The 23,297-nt window shown below is 35.1% G+C and overlaps 1 protein-coding gene across 4 annotated transcripts in view; it reads left to right on the top strand.

Annotated features, from left to right (window-relative positions):
* The window catches only part of SLC38A6 (solute carrier family 38 member 6), a 61,713-nt gene that overhangs the window by 20,640 nt on the left and 17,776 nt on the right, over window positions 1–23,297 (top strand). For all 4 annotated transcript variants that reach the window (XM_078053784.1, XM_036068373.2, XM_078053785.1 and 1 more), the window contains exons 5-8: window positions 181–220; window positions 11,791–11,869; window positions 22,291–22,373; window positions 22,837–22,895. In XM_078053784.1, the coding sequence (XP_077909910.1) occupies window positions 181–220; window positions 11,791–11,869; window positions 22,291–22,373; window positions 22,837–22,895 (261 nt within the window). The remainder of the gene's footprint in view (window positions 1–180; window positions 221–11,790; window positions 11,870–22,290; window positions 22,374–22,836; window positions 22,896–23,297) is intronic.

The following is a 23,297-nucleotide window of genomic DNA, read 5'->3' on the forward strand; positions in this document are numbered from 1 at the left end:
AAAAAGGGCTTTTTATGTGATGATAATTAGTTTTATGTATTACAAATGGCTGACAATGTATTCTTTTCAATTTCTCTTCACTTCTGCATCTGTTTTTTAGTAATGGGTTATTGGATTTTAGTAAAATACTGATCCTTTTATTTCTTCTTACATCTTGTGAATACATTTGTTCTTTTATAGGTGGCAGTAGCAGGCACCATCCTAATTCAGAATATTGGAGGTAAGAAACTGAAAGTGCACTGCTTATGCATAAATGTGGTGGCAGTGATTTCTTCCTTTTGTTTATTGCCTTACTACAGGTCTAGCTGGGAACCTGGACCTCTGCACACATAGATATCCCTAGAAACCTTCAGCGTTGTCCTCATTACTCTCTCTCTTTTTTTTAAGATCCTTTTTATTAGCAGTCCTTGTAAGATAGTAGCTTCTAAATTTAGTTTCAGGTAAATCCTTGATTTCAGTCTTGTTATTAGGTCTGCAATACACCTCTAAAGCATTGGCTTTCTGTACTTGTGATAGTGGTAAGGTACAGTTTGGAAAGATTCTCCAGGTGATTCTGAAATATTTCCCCTCTACTTTTGTCCTAATTATGGCATTGGTATATACTGCTTCAGAAGGAGTGATGTTTCCTGGGCTGTGAACAATCTGGTATAGATAAGCAGTGTCCTCTTATAACCAAGAAATTTAAAATGACAAGGTAGTTTAAAAAATAAACGAACCTGGGGCGCCTGGGTGGCTCAGTTGGTTAAGCGTCTGACTTTAGATTTTAGCTCAGGTCATGATCTCAGGGTCATGAGATTGAGCCCTGCATTGGTCTGTATGCTGGGTGTGGAGTCTGCTTAAGATTCTCCCCCTCCCTCTGCACCGCTACCCTCTCTAAAAAATAAAAAAATAAATACATAAGTAAATAAATAAATAAACAAACCTGAAACAAATAAGAACCTTTCTCACATTTATCTTGTATCTTGTTTTCATTAAAAAAGATCCCAATATCCAGAACCATGTAGAAACAAAAATTACTGTTAATTATAGACAGTTACTAACTAAATGTATTAAACATTTAAATCCAAAATATGGTAGTCATGTTTGTATATGTTGCAAAGAAGTTATATAGTGCTGGGGCGCCTGGGTGGCTCAGTCGTTAAGCATCTGTCTTCAGCTCAGGTCATGATCCCAGGGTCCTGGGATCAGGCCCCGCAGCATCGGGCTCCCTGCTCCACGGGAAGCCTGCTTCTCCCTTTCCCACTCCCCCTGCTTGGGTTCGTTCTCTCGCTTTGTCTCTCTCTGTCAAATAAATAAATAAAATCTTAAAAAAAAAAAAAAGGTTATATAGTGCTGAACAAGGTCTTAATTTTCTTTTACCATTTACTGGAGGACTAAATAAATGCTATGAGGTTAAAGGAAAACACACAAGGAAGGTTGACATGCATTTTGGACCTTACACAAGGTTGTATGGTCACAGGAAATTTTAATCTTATTTCTTATGTGTAACAGTTCAAAATAATTTAAAGATGACAGCTTTAATAAAGTTCAACTCTGATACTCAAGAGATCTGAGCTATTTTACTTTTAAGTAGTATTCAACCAAATTCCATCTTTAATGGGTTTCTTGGTCAAGGAAAAAATTAACATTCCAACAATAAATTATACTTGCTATTGTTTTGGGAATCCTGAACATTCATGTTTAATTCTTTGAATGTTCATGGAAAAAAGAGAAGAATGCTTTCGTGGGTGTCATACCAAATAATCTCCTTCTAACATACATTACTTCATCTTCACACTAGAAGCCAGTAAGCAGTCTCTTCCTTTATGAATTTGTATAATGCTTTAGAATAATTTATCTTATTTTAGCAAATATAATTGCTTAAGTATGCACTTGTAATGTCTAATACGAGTGTATATATATGTTTTTGAAGATTGTATTTATTTATTTGAGAGAGAGGGAGAGAGAGCACAAGCAGGGGGAGCAGCAGAGTAGGGGGAGCAGCAGAGGGAGGGAGAAGCAGGGGCCCTGATGGGGGAACTTGATCCCAGGACCCTGGGACCATGATCTGAGCCGAAGGCAGACGCTTAACCCATGAGCCACCCAGGCGCCCCTAATACGAGTGTATATTTTAATATTTTCAGTCCCTCATTATTCTATCTTACTACTAAGAACCATCACATTTTGTTTAGGTTAGGTTGAACTATTGTTTGGCATTTTATGTAGATTTTTTTTTTTTTTAAGATTTTATTCATTTGAGAGAGAGCGCTAGTGCGTGCATGAACAAATGAGAGGAGCAGAGGGAGAAGCAGACTCTCCACTGAGCAGGGATCACGACTTGGGGCTGATCCCAGGATCTGAGATCATGACCTGAGCTGAATATATAGTATATATATATATGAATATGTATATTTCATGTATAGTATTTTCAATCCAGGAATTTGGATCCAAATGTGTGACCTTGCCAAAATGCCCACTTTTGTATTCTTGGTATCCTTCACTCTGATCCCTTCCTTGTTCTCTAATCTTGTATCTATTATTGTACATGATCTATTTTAGCACTTTTTATTAGATTGAAGCTATTTCTGTATATGCTTTTCTCCCCTACTCTCTTGTAAGCTCGTCCAGGGCAAGGATTAGGTCTCATTTCTTTTTGTACTCCCAGAACCTAGCACAATACCTAGGGCTTGATAAACCTTTGTTGAACTGAACAGAGCTGAATATGATTTGTATGAGCTATGTCCATGTACTTTTTAATATCCTACATATATTTATCAAGAAAGAGAAAAAGGAATGGCTAGACTGATCACTAGCTTTAAATATTTGAAAAGCTGAACACAAAATTTTAAAAAGTTCTAGAAAAAGAATGTCCTAGAAAGGATTCCTGCATCTGGTGGAAGGTAAATCATCAATTCTCTCAACTCTAAGTATGTTGATGTGCTTGTTTGCTTTATATTATTATAATCTTTTTTAAGAAAAAGTGACTTAAGGTCCCTGGGTGGCGTTGTCAGTTAAGTGACCAACTCTTGGTTTCTGCTCAGGTCATGATCTCATGGGTTGTGAGATTGAGCCCCATGGAGATTCCCTCTCCCTCTGCCCCTACCCCCACATGTGTGTGCACTATCCCTCAGTCCCTCCCTTTCTCTCTCTCGCTCTCAAATAAATGTCTTTAAAAAAAGAAGAAAAATTGACTTAGAAACAGTCACAGTAATTTTTAATGTCCCTCAAATTCAGAAAAGCTGATAATGTTTAGTTTTTAAAATAATGTCCTCATGATTTTCTTTATATTCGCTAAAAGTTTATTTATTGAGCCCACTAAGTAATAACTGAAACATATTTTCAGAGCTGTCTTCTGTTGTCTTAGCCAGATATGCATAAATCATTCCTTTATTATAATAGAAGTAGAAGCTTGCTCTTGTGAGCAGAACACTGGGTTGGAAGTCAGGTACCTTGAATTCTGTCTACTCCTGTCTGTGCCAGCGGATAGCCATGTATCTTGGGGAAATCCCTCCCTCACTCTCTTGGCTTCAGTTTCCTCTTAGCTAAATTGCTGTGGGAATAGGATGGATAACAGGGACTTAAGGTCCCTTCTTACCCCAAAATTCTAATTCTAATTTGGCACTTTGGGAGGCATGTTAACTCCTTCAGAGTATTGAAATATTTTTATTACAGGTGGTTCAGTAGGAGGGTTATACTTGGTTCAAAAGATGATGTGGTCTTTTCTTAGGTAATTCACAAATCAACTGTTGCTCTAAAAGCTTTCATGGATGCTGTTCTTTGTCAGAAAAGGGGAGTCTCAGTTTTTCAAACTTCCCTTTACGGCAGCTGCTGAGCCTCTGGGGTTAAAGTTTAGGGACTCGAGCCTTAAGAAGGAGTTTTTTGATTGATATAAATTGGTTCTGTGGAAGTCCTAAACACTTACTAGGCCATATATGCTTGCGAAGTAGCAGCATACTGATTTGGGAGGCTCTTGATTATGTTGTGCATATGACTTATATAATGTTATTTCTTCAAAATGGATTTTGCCTTTTTTCTTAATTAGAAACATGTTGGATATTTATAAGATGATATGAAGTGTATAGCATTACATTAAATTTTTATACTTCTTACATGCCCATCTGCATGTAATCTGGTTCTGATACCATTTTCTGAAAGATAGAATGATTATTATTAGTATAAATGGTCTGAGTTTTTGCCCTGATTGGTTAGAACTGAAAAATGGATATAATAGATCCTATCTAGGTCAGACATTCTACTAGACACTTTAATTGTACTTACAACTTTTTTTTTTTTTTTGAGAGAGAGAGCGAGCAAGCAGGGAGGGGCAAAGGGAGAGAGAATTTTAAGCAGGCTCCAGGTCCAGCACGGAGCCTGCCAAAGGACTCGATCTCACAACCCTGAGATCATGACCTGAGCTGAAATCAAGTTGGATGCTTAACCAACTGAGCCACCCAGGCGCCCCTGTACTTAAAACTCTTCAGCGGAGATGATGTTATCCTTATCTTACAGAGGAAGAAGTCAGTGCATAGAGGGGATAAATAACTTACTTACCTTTACCCCTTAATAAAGCTGGGACTCAATTTCGCTGTTTACTTCTAAAGCCTTTATCCTTCTGCTGTGATACAGTAAGTGTGTGAAAACCTGTGAAAAGAATAAATATTGTGGATTTTTTAAACTCACTGGGGATAGGAACTATGTGTTTTTATTCGTTTTCCTAACTTGACCTAATTTCTGGTAGAGGAACTCAGTAAATAATATTTGTTGAATTTTAAAATTTCTACTTAAAAGTCTAAGATTTTGCCTCAAAGAGATAATTTTATATACTATATAAATGATAGAAAGACTTGAAAACTCATAGAATGATTTGTAGATTGGAATTACATAATTTTAAAAGGCTGAAAGTATTGAGGAGAGTTCGATCTTATGTAAAATAGAATATAAATATTTTGAAACCTGTTTTCAGGTTAAGTAATCATGTCTTGGATTAATGCTTCCTAACTCTTCTGTTCTTTGTAACATTTAAACATTTTCAGTTTTCTTAGGATTCTATGCCCCTGATGAATCTATGAGAAAAATGGAACAGAGAGACCTTTCAAAATTATTATGAATTGCTCTTGATCAGTATTTGTTACATGGATGTTTCAGTGAAGACCCAGTTATTCCCTATATCTCCTTATTACATAAATTAAGTAATTTGCTCATTCATTTATGTTCTTAGTACCTAGTACATAGTAGGCATTTAGTAAGTAATACTTATTATAGGAAGAAAGGAAGGAATAAGAGAAGGAGAGAGAGAGAAGGAAAAGCCAGCAACCTGGCTCGGTGCTTCTTTAGGAGGAAGGGAATTGATCAGCTGGGAAGAGGAGACCATGGAATATATTAGTGAGTATATAGTTTCTTTAGGAAAGAATTTACTGTCAGAACTTACAGGAAACCTTTTTTTCCCCCAGCATCAATGAGGCACCAAGTATTAGTCACAGGGCATTGATGTAGTCTAACAAATTGATTGGAAAAATATAGTGTCTTTGAATAATCTCTAAACTTTATGATAGAAAAAAATGTGACTCACTAAATTTAGCACTCTTATCCTAAGCTTATGGAAACCTTTGTCTTCGGAATTTGGAGAGCCCTCTAGCAAGTATTTTACTACTTCCAAGCAATTCCTGATCTCTTCCCCACAATCATGAATTGGGGGACTGAAATAAGTCCTAGTGATAGCTCTCAGCTGCCCATTTCCTCGGTCGCTGGAGTGGCATTTGCTGAGAGTCATTGCTGCTGGGACACAAAGTCAGAAAAGAGACATCTGGAAATTTTAATATTTAATGCTGTTACAGGCAAGACAACTCTGGCTTAGGGTTTGAATTTGGTAGGCTACTAGCAAAAGGAGTAAGTGCCCTAGTAGCCAGTAAGTGTACGTAGTTTCCACATGGTTCCTCTAGCTGTGTTGCATTATGAGATTCTTTTCCTAAAAACCAAAGTAAGTAGTTAGTTTCACATTCATCTGAACTCTTGAGATAGACCACTTAGTAGGCTAAAATATTCCTAGAAACCAAACCGTAAACCCCAGATCATTTTTAGTCAGACCAGAGAAAGTCCTGTGAAGTAGAAGTACACGATAAAGTGAAGTTAATTGAGTGTGGAAAGGTGGGTGGCTCTGAGGAGTAAGTTAAATCCTTACTTTGCTCTTTATAAAATATGAAGGACCACTATCAATAGCATGTTAGTTCTTTAAAGCCCCAATTCCTTAAAGGAGATTAAAGATCGAGTCACTGATACATATTGTGAAAGTAGAGCCCTAAACATTAGTAGTCTTACTGGAACTTCCTGAAATTGCTAGAATGATCCAGATTTTCCAGTCTGGCACAGATCCTATAAACCTTACTCCAGCAGTCTTGATTAACACCTCAGTTTGGAAAACTTAAGAGAAACTCTGCTCTGCAGCCCTTTCTTGTACTCAAGCAGCACAATTTCTAAATCTCATAATCAGAAAGGTATAAATAAGATCATTTTCAGTTGAGAACTATAAAAATTTCAAATTCTCAGTATTTTTAAAATTCATGATTTAGTATAGATAAATTAGGAACTATTTAGTTTTATTTTCTGGCCTTTTTTTAAAATAGGATAATGAAGTCATTTTAGATGTTTTATAGTTTGTGCTGTCCCCTGGGAGACTGGGATCGGGCGTGCTGTTACAACGCCATCTGCTGGTCAGCTTATCTGTAGACATACTATAGCTTCTTTGAGCCTGAACAGTACTGTCCAGAAATTCTAGAAAGCACGGCTTTAGAATAGGAAAGATATAGGAAATTTGGAAGGAGATTTTTTTTTTTCCCCACAAGTACTTCCTTTGATAAAATTTACTGGCAACACGTCGCTTTAAAAAGGTTTTGAGGGGCGCTTGGATGGCTCAGTTCAAGGTCTGCCTTCAGCTCAGGTCATGATCCCAGAGTCCTCAGGTAGAGCCCCACGTCAGGCTCCCTGCTCAGTGGGGAGCCTGCTTCTCCCTCTCCCTCTGCCTGCCGCTCCCCCTGCTTGTGCTCTCTCTCTCTCTGTCAAATAAATAAATAAAATCTTTTAAAAAATTTAAAAAAAGATTTTGAAGTAATATATTTCTTAGTAATAATTTTTTAAATTATGTATTGAGTATAGTTCACACACAATGTTACATTAGTTTCCAGTGTACAACTTAGTGATTTGACATGTTTATACATTATGCTCTGTTTACCTCAAGCATAGCTGCCATCTGTCCTGTTACATTGCTATTACAGTATCTTCCACTGTATTCATTATGCTGTGCCGTTTATTCCTGTGACTTATTGAAGTTTATTATAGGATTTCAGAATTGTAGATATTCTGCTCCCATTGTGTTCAAATTTAAGATCTTATAAATGATAAAACAAAGATAAGTATTTTCCTAGGGTTATGGGGAAAATTTTCCTCTATATATTTTGATTTCCATTTATGAGCAAATTAAGGAAATGACATTTTGGGGGGTTTTAGAAAAAGAGATTGTGTTGTGTACTATTTTGAGTGGGGATAGACTTTCACTGGCATTTGAACATTTAGGAGGAACACCAGGTTAATCAGATGTGTTGAATGGAATAAACCTGTTGCTATCCATGACTAAAAACATGTTTGAAGTAAAATTGAATCTCTCAGACAGAAAGGCAAACTTATTATTTCTTCCCATAGTACATCTGTTTAGGGCTGGCTGACTAATCCTTTAAGAAGTTGCTGAACTTCTTCCAAGTGCTGAAAACCTAATTCTGTTTTTAAAATAGCTGTATGTAATCTTATCTTCATACGTGTATTTTAAGAGTTTAACAAAAAGGATAATTATTTTTGCAAACTAATGATTTCTTAGGCCCAGACTCCAAATGAGACTTTATATTTTTTTAAGGAGTCCTGGGAAAAATGGTCCATAAGAGTGTAGGGTTTTTGGGAAGAGGGATTGGTTTTATGTTTTGGTGTTATTTCATTTTGGTGTTAATATCTCAAATATGTGAGAATAGGAAGCTCTTTCCTCTGAATGACAATAATAGTTGCAGATGCATTAGAATCATAGTGGTAGATGCAGTAGAGGCCCTCAGGAAACTCCTTAGCTTATCTGAGGAATCTTGGACTAATAACTTTACCAAACCAGCTACAAAGCTGAAATAAATTACATTGAAAATACATGTCAAAGTGAAATGAACATAGTGTTTTTAAGACTTCTCATTAATTTCTTTGACCTTAACTATTGAATTCAGCATTTGTAAGCAATTTGTTATTTAAATGCCGATGAAAAAGGAAAAAAAATAATTCTAGGGAGTGGTCTTGACAGACTTCCCTTATTTTTCTTTGCTGTGGTGATTTCTTCTTCACTTTGCTCCTGCACTTTTCCCTAGGAGTTAATAGGGCAAATTTCTCAAGCCAGACTGACTGTTTCTACCATCACTACCTTGGGCAAGTTACTTCTTCATGCCTCCATTTCTAAATCTGTGAAATAAATATCTACCTCACAGTTTTGTGGTAAAGGTTAATTGAGAAAATAGCTTGCAAATCACTTAGAATACTGTGAAGCATGGAATAGGCATCCAGAACTCCAAAATGTTCACTGTTCTCGTGGTTCTTTTCTCACAGGGCCCTTTCCCCTTTTCTGTTTCTGACATCTCTCCCTTCAACCTCCATGTTCCCAGCTCATGTGTTTCTCTTCTATGATTAGATCAACCAATATTAATACCTTACTACTAGCTATTGCCTAATCAAATTTTACCCTATTTTAGTCATTTCTTAGTATAACAGTTGCTTTTCCACATGGTTTTCAAAGAATACTTTCAATTTCTGTGTTTTGATTAGATTGACAGATTTTTTTTTTATCTCCTTCCCAGGGCAGTTTCCATTAAATGAGTTCTATTCGTTATGTTTAAAGTGAAGGCAAAAAGAATACTTATTTAGTTAATGTGGTAAAACTAAATGATTTGCAATGGCTTGAATACCTGTCTTCAAGGTATGTCTTCTAGCACCAATTCTGGCTTGCTAGTGTAGGGGCCAGAATCACTTAACCATAACCATGGCTAAAATGGATGACCCTGTTACAGCTATTAATTTAGAGTACAACATGGTGTGTCTTGTATTAGGAGTCTATGGTATGTATTGTTGTCAGCAAAAAATCATTTACAAATTCTTGCTTATGACCTGTCTCTAAGATAAGTCTTTAAACACTTCCTTATGCCATTAATAGAAGACATGAGACAAGAGGTGTGGCAGTCAGCTGTTTGATCTAGTGAACCTTTTGGTTAAAAACCATGGATATATGAGCCTTACTATTGATATTATATCTTTAAAACTTTTCTATTTTATTTTACTGAGCTAACTGTCCTTTTTATGTAAATCTAAGATGTATTTCCTAAGTTACTGTATATTTGGTAATCTCTTTTGTTTCTTCTCTGTATTATATGTAATATTTTAAGGTGCTAGTCCTTGCATGGAAGTTTACTTGTGGTTAAGAAAAAATAATTAAGACAGTGAAAAGGATAGTGTCTTTCTTTGTTTTACTTACTTAATCAGTGGGGCTTTTCCTCATCAGGAGCTGTGTGGTTTTGTAGCTCTTAAAACAAACACCACCATTCCCTAAGAGAGAAGCAGTATTTTGCATGTTTTATTATATTGTGTATGCTGAGATCTCTTTTTGAGAGAGAAACATATGTTTGGTGAGTTCATGTTTCTTGAAATATACATGATTCTTCAGACTGGAATCTAATGAAATAGGACTCCCATTTGAAAACCAAAGAGTTAAGGCTACAACAGAGGATAAAAGTGATCAAATGATTAGCCAGGGGCTAATAGAAATTCTGGGAAGAATGACAGATTGTATATTAGAAAGAAATACGATATCATATTCATTGAAGCTTTTACAACTAAAGATCTAAAAGAAATAATAGAAAATTACTGAAAGAGATGAATGTCTGAAACTTTAGAAATGCATGTGGTGTTGGATTAATCCAAGCAAGAAAGACTGATGGGCAGATAATAAATTACATTGTATAGGAAGTCTACATTCCTTGTGTTCAAGGTACTTTTGCCTCCTTTTTTTCCTTGCAAGATACATTTAAACAGCTCTAGGCCAGTTTCAGAAAATTCAGCTCATGATTTTCATTATACCATATGTGTATGATTCTTTGGGATAGATAAAGTATTATAAACAAAGACCCCAAATCCTTGAGTGGAGGAGGTTAATCTAAACCTTCCTTCTGTTCTGTGCCAAATTGATAGCATTTTTCCTTTTGACAGTATGAACAATACAGAACACCTTTTCATATACAATCAATTGTAATGTCCCCAAACAAAAAGAGTTTGAAGCAGGGTACTGTACTTCTGTTGGGGAAAAAGCTATACTTCAGCAACTGTACTTTTGGGGAAGAATAAGTAGTCACAAACTGGAAAATGTGTATATATGTATTTTCATTGCAGAGAAGTATTAACTGTTCTCAATTTTATTTTGCCATGGGTACATCATTTTACTTAAAAAATTATGTGTATCTGTTTGTGTGTTATTGTCTATCTTCATATAAATTTATATACAAACTAGTATATTTCCTTTTTTTCTTAAGTAGTCACACAGCACTGTAATAATTGTGGAAAAATTTAGCTATGTTTACATAAGTTGTTTGAGAAAAACATACTTTTCTTAAACATTTGAGCCTTTTAATCAATTTTTACCATTCAGACTTGGCATTCATTTGTGTTCTTAGTTTTTGTAGGTCCAAGGAGAAAGTGAAATATTTCCTGAAATATAAATAAGTAATAAAATTAACGTGCGTACAGCGTATGCTCTTTATTCTTCTTGGATATATCCTTGTTGGTCCTTTTTTAATATATCCTTAATCTCCAGGGGGAAGAGAGATTATTACTCTGTTAAACTGAAGTTCTGATTCCAGTCATCTGGGTTTCTATATACTTAAACATGTAAGCTTAAACTCAAGTATTTACATATAAATGAGTTCTATATTCTGTAACCATATTAAAATATTTCCTAATATATGATGGAAGGTTTATAGGATTTGTGTTTTTTTTATAGCTACATCAGAAATAGGATCATTATTAAAATGCTGTAAAAGCTAGTTCTTTCTTGGATCCTGTCAGATAAAATGTAAGAAACAATGTTAGCTTCAGGATGTGATTGCATAATACAGATGAGCCCTGTTAATAAAATGGAATAAAAGTTGTAAGTTTTGTCCCTTTAATATGCTTAATGGTTTCCATTGAATCTTTTCTAATCAGTTTTAGAGGACAATTTAAAATGTAACTCATGCATTTTGTTTTTATTTTGTAATGTGCATAACGTGTGTTGGGGGCAAGCAGAGAAGGAGAGGGAGGGAGGGAGACTTCTGGGGAGCTGTCTCTCTCTAGTAAGAAGAAACAAGTAATCAGAATTATTAGCTGTACTTATTAAACTCCTGTTTCTATATCAGTTGTTGCTAAACTAACTTCTGTTGCCTTGAACAGGGTTGATAACATATACAAATCTGTGCAGAACTTCAAAGAAAATTTCATTTATAAATGGCCTGTAATTAAGACCATTTCTCTACCTAAGTAGTTTGTCTTGGGCTTGAAATGTAAGCAAAGGATACTTAATGAACTACCAGTTATTCTCTACAAAGTTACTTATCTCCATTCCTGGTGTGTATATACCTTTGGGATAGTGCAGTAGGAGTTAATCTTCCACATGTTGTCAAAGCCCTAATGGACGCCTGTGTTTCTGTATAGATTATTTTTTAAATGGCTAAAAATATAGAATTCTAATAGGAACTATTTTTATCCTTTTTGCAGCTATGTCATCTTATCTTTTAATTATTAAAACAGAGCTTCCTGCTGCTATTTCAGAATTTTTGTCTGGAGACCATACTGGGTAAGAGAAAATATTTCATGTTGTATCCATTAATTTGTTAATTCAATAAATATTTATTAATGATGTGGTAGAATAGGGCAGGACAGGGAGGAACTATCTCTTGCAGAAGAGCAAAGGAGAAATTTCTGGGAATATGAAAGATTGAGGTAGGGAATGGGGGATGGTGAGAAGTTTGGAGAGTAAAGGTCTTAAAGAAGGGGAGTGGATCATACTGCGGTCGCTTCTCCGCAAACCACGGTGATAAAGTTACAACCACACTTGTGAGATTTCTATTCTAAAGCATGGTTTGAAAAAAATAAATGATTTGCAGAGACTTAATGATTTCATTTCCTGGTTTTTAACAATATTGTAAACAATACTAAACCACATTATACTTCCTTTCTCCTTTATTATTTAAAAAATACTGGGTTCTAAAGACTATTGACTCATCTCTTTTTATGGGGAAAAAACAAATTTATTATACTTTTCCTTTCATTGCATAGAAAAAGAAATTTTGAGAAAAATACACTTTAAAAGACAGAATAAATTCTTTTAAGTGTCATCAAGTTATTTCACATAATTTCTAAACCACAATACAAAAACCTATCAGACTTTTAGACTTAAATATTTGGTTGTTTTGCTCTAATATTTGGACTTGTTCTGGACTGCAGGGCAAGTTTTCAAAATTAACTTCTTTAAGTTTTACAACTTGGCTTCCATGAAAAAGTTCTCCTTAGACAACTGCAAATACATATTTATAAGGAAAGTATGGTATACTTTAGATTTGAATAGAAATCAGAAGTCCTTAATGATTTTTCATCATCAGAAGATACTGTGCCTTTGTGTAGTACTTTACAGTTTATAGGGTTTCCACATTCATTATCACATTTGATGTTCACAACTGCCTTGCTTTGTCTGCTTTTAAGTTTTATGCTCTTAGTTTGGTGAATACGATTGCTATAAGAAAGAGCTATGTGAAATTCACTTTTTCATTTGCTGTAAAAATATTCAGGACAACTTCTGTTACTCAAAAAATTCTATGTGACAAATTTAGTTTATAGTTTAGGGCTAAGAACTCAAGGCAATGAGAAGTAGAATCAGGAATATTAGACTAAGAGTAAGGAGACATGTGTTCTATCCATGTCAGTGACCTCAGGAAATTGATTTTACTTCTTCTGGCCATATAACTTAATTTTGAGCCTGAGGTTTCTTCACCTGGCTTAATGGAGGTACCAGTATTACCTTCTTAACAAAGTTGTTGAGATGATCAAATAAGATATTATATATACATGCTTTTGTAAGCTGATAGCAATAGTGTAAATGTGGAGAATTAAGAAATTCCATAATGTTGAATGTCAAATATACCCTCAATTAAAAATAAAGAAATTTCAATAATAATAAATATATTAAAGGTGGATTTTCCCTGTTTGCTCTGCCAGGGAGGTCAGAGTCGAATTTGACTGTTAATCCTAATAGTTGTCACATGTTTGCCTTTTTCTTGCTCCTGAATTTGGTGACTTCTATTTACATTTTTTTAAATTGTGATATGTCTTCGTGGAAAGAGGAGGGATAACCATGCATATAAAATTTTAGAAATAATTAAGGTAGTATGAGACAGAACTGCTATTAAAACTTAGGTCTTCTTTCTCTAAATGTGATACTTTTACCATAGCTTTCTCTTTATATCAATTACCAGGAGCTCCTGGGTGGCTCAGTCATTAGGTGTCTGCCTTCGGCTCAGGTCATGATCCCAGGGTCCTGGGATCGAGCTCCGCGTCGGGCTCCCCGCTCGGCGGGAAGCCTGCTTCTCCCTCTCCCACTCCCCTTGCTTGTGTTCCCTCTCTTGCTGTCTCTCTCTCTCTCTGTGTCAAATAAATAAATAAAGTCTTTAAAAATAAATAAAATTAAATAAATAAATCAATTACCATTTATTTTGTTGGGGTTTTTTTTTCTGGTTTGTTTAAAAAAAATGAAAGTTAACCCCCATCTTACTCATTTTAGTAGAAAATTGATTAAAATGGTATTTTTTATAGGTCAGAAATGGATTTTTAAAGCTATATTTCAAAATACTGTGGCCAGTTGGCATCATCTCTGTTTTGATGAAAATTGCACACCTCTTTAACAGTCTCATCTTGTTTTACATGTAATGTACATTTGCTTATTTTGGATTTTAGAGTTGTAAAAAAACATCAATAAGAGACTATATTAGTTGGTAAGAATGCAGATAAACCATCAATCTTTAAAGCTTAATGCTGTAAAATAATTAAGAAACAAATGTTATGGTAATTGACAACTATCTAGGGCAGTTTATTTCTGAATAAAGTTATATAGCTATATTTCTTCCGAGATCAATATGATATTGTTATGCTTTTATTTTAGGGTTTGATTGACAATAAATTGCACTTAAGGTCTTTCAGGTGTGCTTATTTTCTGTGAGATTTGATGTACCTTTGTGAAATATAAGCCTTTTTAAAGATGTTATAAAAAAGAAACCGTATGTTCATAATATTCTAATTTCAACAATTACTGTTAGAAGTCAGAAGCTATAATACTTATCCCAAACTTGTATGAGGCATCTGTACTTTTCAGAGAATAATTTATATTTTAAAAATCTATGGCTGTTAAAAGTTGGAAGCTCTCTGTTAACATTTAATGATCTTGTCAGGGGAATATGATTGACACAATTAAGTTGTCTTGCATTTGAGTTACATAATTGATATGGGATGTGAGTAAGATCCTAATTCAGAACATATGATACTCTTGTTCCAGTCTATTCGAGAATGAAATTAAAGCAACTTATAAATAAATCTGGTTTTCATTAAAATATGGAAAAAAGCATCTGCATGCCAAAGCATTTGCAATACAGCTAAGGATTTATACTCTATATTTCATACTTGGAACATTTTTATCATATAGAATTAAATCCACAGATCAAACAAGTTTTCTAGGAAGTATAAAAACTTTTTACTCTAATTCTTTTGGCTTAAAGGAATGTATATTTAGATTACAGTAGGAAAACAGGGGTTCTGTTAGATAATTCATTTTCTCCCCTTAGGAAAAAATTTAAGGTTAGTATATTCTTCTAAAATCTTGATTTTCAATATGTGCTTTTTGAGATTACTTTTTACTGGTTTGTATTTCTCGGGCTGGGTTTAATTTTCCAAGTTTAATCATCTCTGTTCTTTGGAAAATATCCATTGCCAAACACAATTCAGTTGACTGTGACATGCATATCAAATCTAAACTAACTTTAGTGTGCATTACTGAATTGCCCTGTAGTTGAATGATAAAGAAAAGCACTGTATTTACAATTGTCTTTATTAATGTACCTTAATAAGTACAAGAAATGATTAATAATAACCAGTAGCCAAGCCAGGGATAGTGAAATTACATTTTGCAATAAAGTTATTTTTATATTAGGAATTTAAAATTCAACCCTGTGACGAGGAGAGTGTACAGGAAAGCACCATCTTGAGAAAAATGAAGCAGTATCTGAAAAATACCAAAAACTCAAGAGTAACTATTCAAGAGTAGAGATTAGGAGTGCCTGGGTGGCTTAGTCTGTTAAACATCCGACTCTTAGTTTCGGCTCAGGTCATGATCTCAGGCTTGTGAGATGGAGCCCCATGTCTGCTTCTCCCTCTCTCCCTCCCTCTGCCCCTCTCCCTGCTTGCGCGTGCATGTGCATTCTCTCTCTCTCTCAAATAAATAAATAAATCTTAAGAAAAAAAAGAGTGGAGATTATTTCCATTTCTCCTGTCACTAAGATCATTCTCATCCTTTTCTGCTTTTACAGACATATAAGATGAAGTTGTTGAGCCAAATGATCTCTGAGGTCTCTCCTTGTGCTAACATACCATAACTGTGATGCTGAGAGACCGCTGGGAGGAGGTGACGTTGTCTTCAGTCCCACAGATCAGTGCTTTCGGCAGTCTCATGGCTTCTGGGCATGAGAGAATTGTGGTCTGACATAGTATAGTTATAACAGTATAAGTTATAAAGTTCAGGATTTCAAAATGTTTATTCTTATGCAAGAGGAAAGAGTCTTTGGTCCTAAGGATTAATGTGCTTGTTGCCCAACTCCACCTTCATGACAGTAGGAACAGCAGAGCTAACAGATGGAATCTGCTTTGGTGCTCTACTGGCCCTTTTTTCTCCTGACACTGCAATTGTCTGGGTCTGATACTGGGTCCCTGAAGGAGAGATTTTAGGTGTAGAGCCCTGGGCTTTTTGCCAGCTCCAGAAATTTAGTTGCCAAGTGTCCCTCAATGAGGGATGTTTTGAAGTTCCTATTTTGATACTTATTCAAGAGTGACTAGAAGATGAACCTGCTTGGTATCATTTTGTATTCTTAATATGTGTGCCCTTAGGTCCTCCTACATACAGGAATTGAGAGGCTTGTGTAAATGCAGAGAGCACAGCTTCAGGTCCGTGAGTACTAGAAATACTTGTGCACAGGTTTTAGGTTCTGACACAGGCATTTCCTAAAGACACGAATTAGAGTGAAAAAGGGAAAGGTGTGATCATGGTGCTATTTCTGCTGCTACTCCTTCTTTTTTCTGTTTAAAAGGAAGTTGTTGGCACCCACCAATACCCGCTAAAGATACATTAGAAAAAGACTTCCTCTGAAACCAGAAATAAAAGAGACACAGTGAATCATGAAGTCCATGTTAGAAGCCAGGGGCTGAAACCCGTGTAGGGGAAAACCTTTTCTTTCTTTCTTTCTTTTTAAATTGAGAGATAATTAACATATAACAGTGTATAAATTTAAGGTATACAATATGTATTTTGATATACTCATGTATTACAATATGATTACCACAGTAGTGTTAGCTAAACCCTCCATCACGGTATATTTAAGATCTACTCTGTTAGCAACTTTCAGGTATATTATTATTATTAACTACAGTCACAATCCCTAGAACTTATTCATCCTGTAACTGCAAGTTTGTACCATTTGATCAGTATCGCAGTTCCCTTGCCTCCTCTACCCCAGTCCTGCTGGTAACCACCATTCTACTCTGTTTCCGCGAGTTTGGCTTTTTTTGATTCTACATATAAGTGATAAACGGTAATGATATTTTTCTGCCTGACTCATGTCACTTAGCATAACACCTTCAGAGTCCCACCATGTTGTCACAAATGGCAAGATTTCCTTCTTTCTCATGGCAGAATAATATTCCACTATCCCACATATATATATGGTATTTATATATATGGTATATATGCTCTACATACACACGCACATGCACACCCCACATCTTCTTTATCCATTCATCCACTGACAAACACTTAGGTTGTTTCCATATCTTGGTTATTTGAATAATACTGCAATAAATATGGAAATGCATGGAGCGCCTGGGTGGCTAAGTTGTTACGCATCTGCCTTCGGCTCAGGTCATGATCCCAGGGTCCTGGGATCGAGCCCCGCATCAGGATCCCTGCTCGTTGGGAAGCCTGCTTCTCCCTCTCCCACTCCCCCTGCTTGTGTTTCCTCTCTTGCTGTGTCTCTGTCTGTCAAAATAAATAAATAAAATCTTAAAAAAAAATAAAAATAAATAAATAAATATGGAAATGCAGATATCTTTTTGATATCCTGTTTTCATTTCCTTTGGATATATTACCCAGAAGTGGCATTGCTGGATCATTTAGTTTTTTAAAAAGATTTATTTATTTATTTATTTATTTGAGAGAGAGAGAGCGCGTGCGAGCACATGCATCTGTGCAAGGTGGGGGGGCAAGGGGAGAGGGAGAGAAATCTGCAAGCAGATTCCTGGCTGAGCACTCCTGATACCAGGCTCCATCCCAGGACCCTGAGATCATGACCTGAGCTGAAATCAAGAGCCAGGCGCTCAACCGACTGAGCCACCCAGGTGCCCCTTTAATTTTTTTAGGAACCTCCATACTATTTTCTGTAGTGGCTGAACCAGTTCACCTTCTCACTAACAGTGCACAAGGATTCCTTTCTCTCCACTTCCTCACCAACATTTGTTATTTCTTGTCTTTTTGATACCCATACTAACAGGTGTGAGGTGATCTCTCAATGTGGCTTTAATTTGTATTTCTGTGATTAGTGATGTTGAGCATCTTTTCATATACTTGTTGGCCATTTGTATGTCTTCTTTGGAAAAATGGCTGTTGATTTCCTCTGTGCATTTTTAAATTGGATTAACCCTCTATCAGTTATATGGTTTGCAAATATTTTCTTTCATTCCATAGATTGCCTCTTCATTTTGTTTATTGTTTCTTCTGCTGTGCAAAAGCTTTTTAGTTTGATGTAGTCCCACTTATTTTTGCTTTTGTTGCTTGTGCTTTTGGTATCATATCCAAAAAATTATTGCCAAGGCCAATGTCAAGGAGCTTTCCCCCTTTGTTTTCTTGTAGAAGTTTTATGGTTTCAGATACTACATTTAAGTCTTTAATCCATTTCAAGTTAATTTTTGTGAGTGGTATAAGATAGGAGTCCAGTTTCATTTTTCTGCATGTGTTTATCCAGTTTTCCTGACACCGTTTATTGAAGAGACTTTTTCCCCCATTGAACACTCTTGGCTCCCTTGTCAGATAGCAGTTTGGCTGTATATGAGCACAGAGTTATTTCTGAGCTCTTTATTCATTCCATTGGTCTGTGTGTCTATTTTTATGCCAGTACTCTACTGTTTTGATTACTATAGCAGCTTTGTAGTTTAGTTTGAGATCAGGAAGTGTGGTGCTTTGTTTTCTCTCTCAGGATTGCTTTGGCTATGCGGGATCTTTTATGGTTCCATACAAATTTTAGGATTGTTCTATTTCTGTAAAAAAGTGTCATTCGAATCTTGATAGGGATTGCATTAAATCTATAGATGGCTTTGGGTAGTATGGACATTTTAACAAATTAATTTTTCCTATCCATGAACATAGACAAGATATCTTTCCATTTGTGTCTTCTTCAGTTTCTGTCATTAAAATCTTGTAGTTTTCGGTGTACTGATCTTCCAGTTCCTTGGTTAAATTTATTCCTACATATTTTATTGTTTTTGATGTTATTGTAAATAGGATTGTTTTATTTCTTTTTCAGATATTTTGTTGTTAGTGTATAGAAATGTAACTGAGTTCTGTATGTTAATTTTGTAAACTGCAACTTTACTGAATGTGTTGGTTAGTTTTTGGTTGAGTCTTTAGGATAGTCTCCTTATAAGATCATATGATCTGCAAATAAAGACAGATTTACTATTTCCTTTCCAGTTTGGATGTCTTTTATTTTTTTTTTTTATCTTGCCCGATTTGTTCTAGCTGGATTTCTAGTACTGTGTTTAATAAGAGTGGTGAGAGTTGGCACCCTTGTGTTGTTCCTGATCTTAGAGAAAAAGCTTTCAGCCTTTCACTCTTGAGTATGATGTTAGCTGTAGGTTTGTTGTATATGGCCTTTATATATTGAGGTATGTTCCTTCTATACCCAATTTGTTGAAGACTTTTATTATAAAAGTTATTGTATTTTGTCAGATGCTTTTTCTACATCTGTTGAGGTGATCATATGATTTTTATCTTTCAACCTATTCATATGCTATATCACATTTATTGATTTGCATATGTTCAACCATCCTTGCATTCCAGGGATAAATTCCACTTAATCATGGTGTATGATCTTTTTAATGTGCCGCTGAATTCATTTTGTTAATATTTTGTTGAGGATTTTTGCATCTATATTCATCAGGGATATTGATGTGTACTTTTCTTTTTTCATAGTGTCCTTATCTGGCTTTCATATTAGAGTATGCTGCCCTTGTCAAATGAGTTTGGGAGTGTTCCCTTCTCTTTAGTTTTTTAGAAGAGTTTGAGAAGAATTGGCATAAATTCTTCTTTAAATATTTGGTAGAATTCACCAATAAAACTATCTGGTCCTGGGCTTTTCTTTGTTGGGAAATTTTTGATTACTGATTCATTTTCTTTACTCATTATTGCTCTGTTCATATTTTCTATTTCTCATGATTTTGATATGTTGTATGTTTCTAGGAATTTATCCATTTTCTTAATTTAACATGTCAGTGGGTGACTTTAGCTACCTGGTAGAAAAAGAGGATGCATTTTCACCAACTGGGAACTCTGAGAGTATCTGCCAAATGATTTGAAAAAATAATCCCTATTGTCTTTGATGCTCCAGCTGCCATATTGACATTAATTATACTTTGTTACTATTGTAATTGTGCATATGTGTATATGTTTCAGTGAAAAATGATTATAGAAAATTTAGAAAAGAGAGCAAATAAAAATCATATGTAATACCATCTCTTACCTAATCATTGTTGTTTTATTTCCTTTTAATTTTTCTCAAAAAGCTTTTTAGAACATAGTTAATAACCATCTATTTTATATTTTTATCATTAGTATTTTCCATTTTACTAAATTGTCTTTTTTTTAAAAACTGCATAGCATTCCACTGAATATGCTTTTATGGGCCTAATATTTTCTATTGTTAAATATATAGGACTTCCCTCCAGCTTGCTTCTTAATGTTATGGTAATGTTGTATTCATAGCTTCATGCACATAGAATTTTTTATATTATATTTATTTTCTTAGATTACCACGTTTTTATTGCTTTTTCTACATAATGTCATTGTTTTTCCAGAAGTAGTACTAATGGACAAGATCACTAGCAATGCCTGAAGGACCAGTTATGCCACATTCTTCAATATTACTTTTTAAATAATTTTACTAGGTTAATTTCAACAGCCTCATATTTATTTCTTTAATTAGCACCAGAGATTGGATTTTTCTTCATGTGTATTTACTAGTTATACTTCTTTCATGAATTGTCTGTCCTTTACATACTAAAGTGAAGTCTTTACTGTTAAATTCTTGGGGAATTAACTCTAACTTTTTAAAAGTTCCACACATGTATTTATATTGGAAAATTGAAACCACCTACATGCAAACAAGGGAAAAATAAAAATTGCTCATATTGCTACCACATAGAAATATCTCCTTCTGGTATTTTAAGAATATCCTTCTGACCTTTTCGTTAATGTTCATTCAGTTTTTTTAAGTAATCAAATACATCATCACACTTTTAACTTACCTTTTTTTTCATTTAATATTCTAATGCCTTTATATGAAAAATGTAATACTTTTTTTTTCCTGGTAATTCGTGCTCTTTCTTGAAAATTTGAAAAATATAGAAAACTTTGTAAAGAAGAAAACTTACCCATCATTCTGCCACCCAGGGATGATGGCTATCAGTATGTTGCAGTTCTTTTCCACTTTTCCTCAGAATTGCTAATCATGCTATATATATTTAGGATGTTTTCATATCACTATATTATTCATTATATTATTATACCTGTAAAATTTTCTTTTTTATGATCATCCCATAGTCCCATAATTTGTTTTTAAAAATTGTCATGGTCTTAGCTATTTGTTTCCAGTTTTCAATATTTTAAATGTTTTCAGTAAACATCTTTTTACAAATATTTTTGTTCTTGTTGGGAATTGTTTATTTTTTTATTTTTTTTTTTTTAAGTAGGCTCCACAACCAGCATGGAGCCCAGTGCAGGGCTTGAACTCACGACCCTGAGATTAAGACCTGGGCTGAAATGCTGAAATCAAGAGTCAAGACACTTAACTGGCTGAGCCTCCCAGGCACCCCAACTGATTATTTATTTATTTATTTTTTGAGAGAGAGTGCACATGAGCAGGGAGGGGTGGGGGCGGGCAGAGGGCGATGGGGGAGAATCTTAAGCAGGCTCCATACCCAGCACAGAGCCGTCTAGGGGCTCTATCTCACAACCCTGAGGTCATGACCTGAGCCAAAATCAAGAGTCAGACACTTAACCAACTGAGCCACCCAGGTACCCCCTGATTGTTTATTTTTAATAGTCTTCTGTAAGTGTTAAATATTTGAAGTTTTTCAGTATCTTTTGCCAAATTGCTTTCCAGAAAGGTAATATACACAGTTTTTACCTTCACCAGTTTTAAAGATTTATTTATTTATTTTAGAGAGAGAGTGCGTGCACCCGAGCAGGGGGTAGGGGCAGAGAAAGAGGGAAGAGAATCCTTAAGCAGACTCCCCACTGAGCACAGAGGCTGACCCTGGGGCTTAATCCCAGGACCCTGATTTCATGAGGAGCCAAAAACAACAGCTGGACTTTTAACCGACTGAGCCACCCAGGCACCCCTACCTTCACCACTTTTGTGTACACCTTGTCACTCCTCACCAACAATGACCATTATCTTACTTTCAAATACTTGCTAATTTGGTAGTTGGAAAATGGCATCTCATTGTTTTGATACATTTCTTAAATATAAATTCATTAATAAGAGTAACAGGATTTCACAAGAACATATTTTAATGAAAGGAAGTAGGCTTTTCCTAGTGGGTGGTTGTAATGGTTATAACTGTGTGTGTGCGCAAACATGAGCACTGTATTCCTGGGCCTAAAATACGATTATTATTTTTTTTTTCTAATAGGTCTTGGTATCTCGATGGGCAAACACTACTAATAATCATTTGTGTTGGCATTGTGTTCCCTCTTGCACTTCTTCCTAAAATAGGTAAGTCTTTAGAGAAGAGGACAGTTTTTGTTGGGAAGGAAGGAAGAAAGAAGATAATGTTAAGGGGCTTTTAAATTTCACAGTACCACATTTTTAGCAGAAGGGTGGTAGCAGTGAAAATTTTGAACTTGGACTTATTTTAGGTTGTTCAGCCTTGCCTAGTTAGCCTGTTACTTGGTTTGCAGTAGTATTTTGTCTGCCCCACTAAAATAAAATCTTTACAGTGGAACATTAAAGAGCAGCTTTTCCTCCCAGTGTACCATTAGTGGTAAGCCAGTTCCACTTCTGCTGTATGGAGCTGCATAAATGATCTGTGACAGATAGTTGGAATGTTGTTATTCTCAGCCCTAAGCCCCAGATACCAAGCACTGTAATGGAAAACATGCCCAAGATGTATAGCTTTAGCTGTATGTTAGGATCACTTTCCTTATAAATTGCTTTTTATTTTACTGTTATTTTACAGGCTTTCTTGGCTACACAAGTAGTTTATCATTTTTCTTTATGGTGTTCTTTGCTCTTGTGGTAAGTTTAAAATATAGCATATTGCTTATCTCCTCACTGAAATTGAACTTATTGTGTTAATGTCTTCTTTTTTTCTTTTAACTCTGTTTTCTGTCAGAGTTTTATTTCAGTGTGTTATTAAAAGCACTTTTATTCCACAAAATTATTTCCTTTATTGTATCTATTTTGAAGAGGCTTAGCTAGAGCATCCTTCCAAATGCAGTATCTCTTTTGGTTAACTAGAAAGGAGAGCACACTGATTCTGTTAAAACCTTAGATGAAGTTTAATTCTTTGTGTAGGTGTGTGTATCAGTTTATTTCTGTATAATACTAGGTGTGTATGTGATTCAGCTCTTCCTTGTTGTTGAAAAATGAGTGAAAGAAAATGCTACCCAAAGGAGCAACACAACACACCAGTAGTTA

This window comes from Halichoerus grypus, chromosome 8 (genome assembly GCF_964656455.1).
Source record: "Halichoerus grypus chromosome 8, mHalGry1.hap1.1, whole genome shotgun sequence".
In the NCBI taxonomy this organism is placed as follows: Eukaryota; Metazoa; Chordata; class Mammalia; order Carnivora; family Phocidae; genus Halichoerus; species Halichoerus grypus.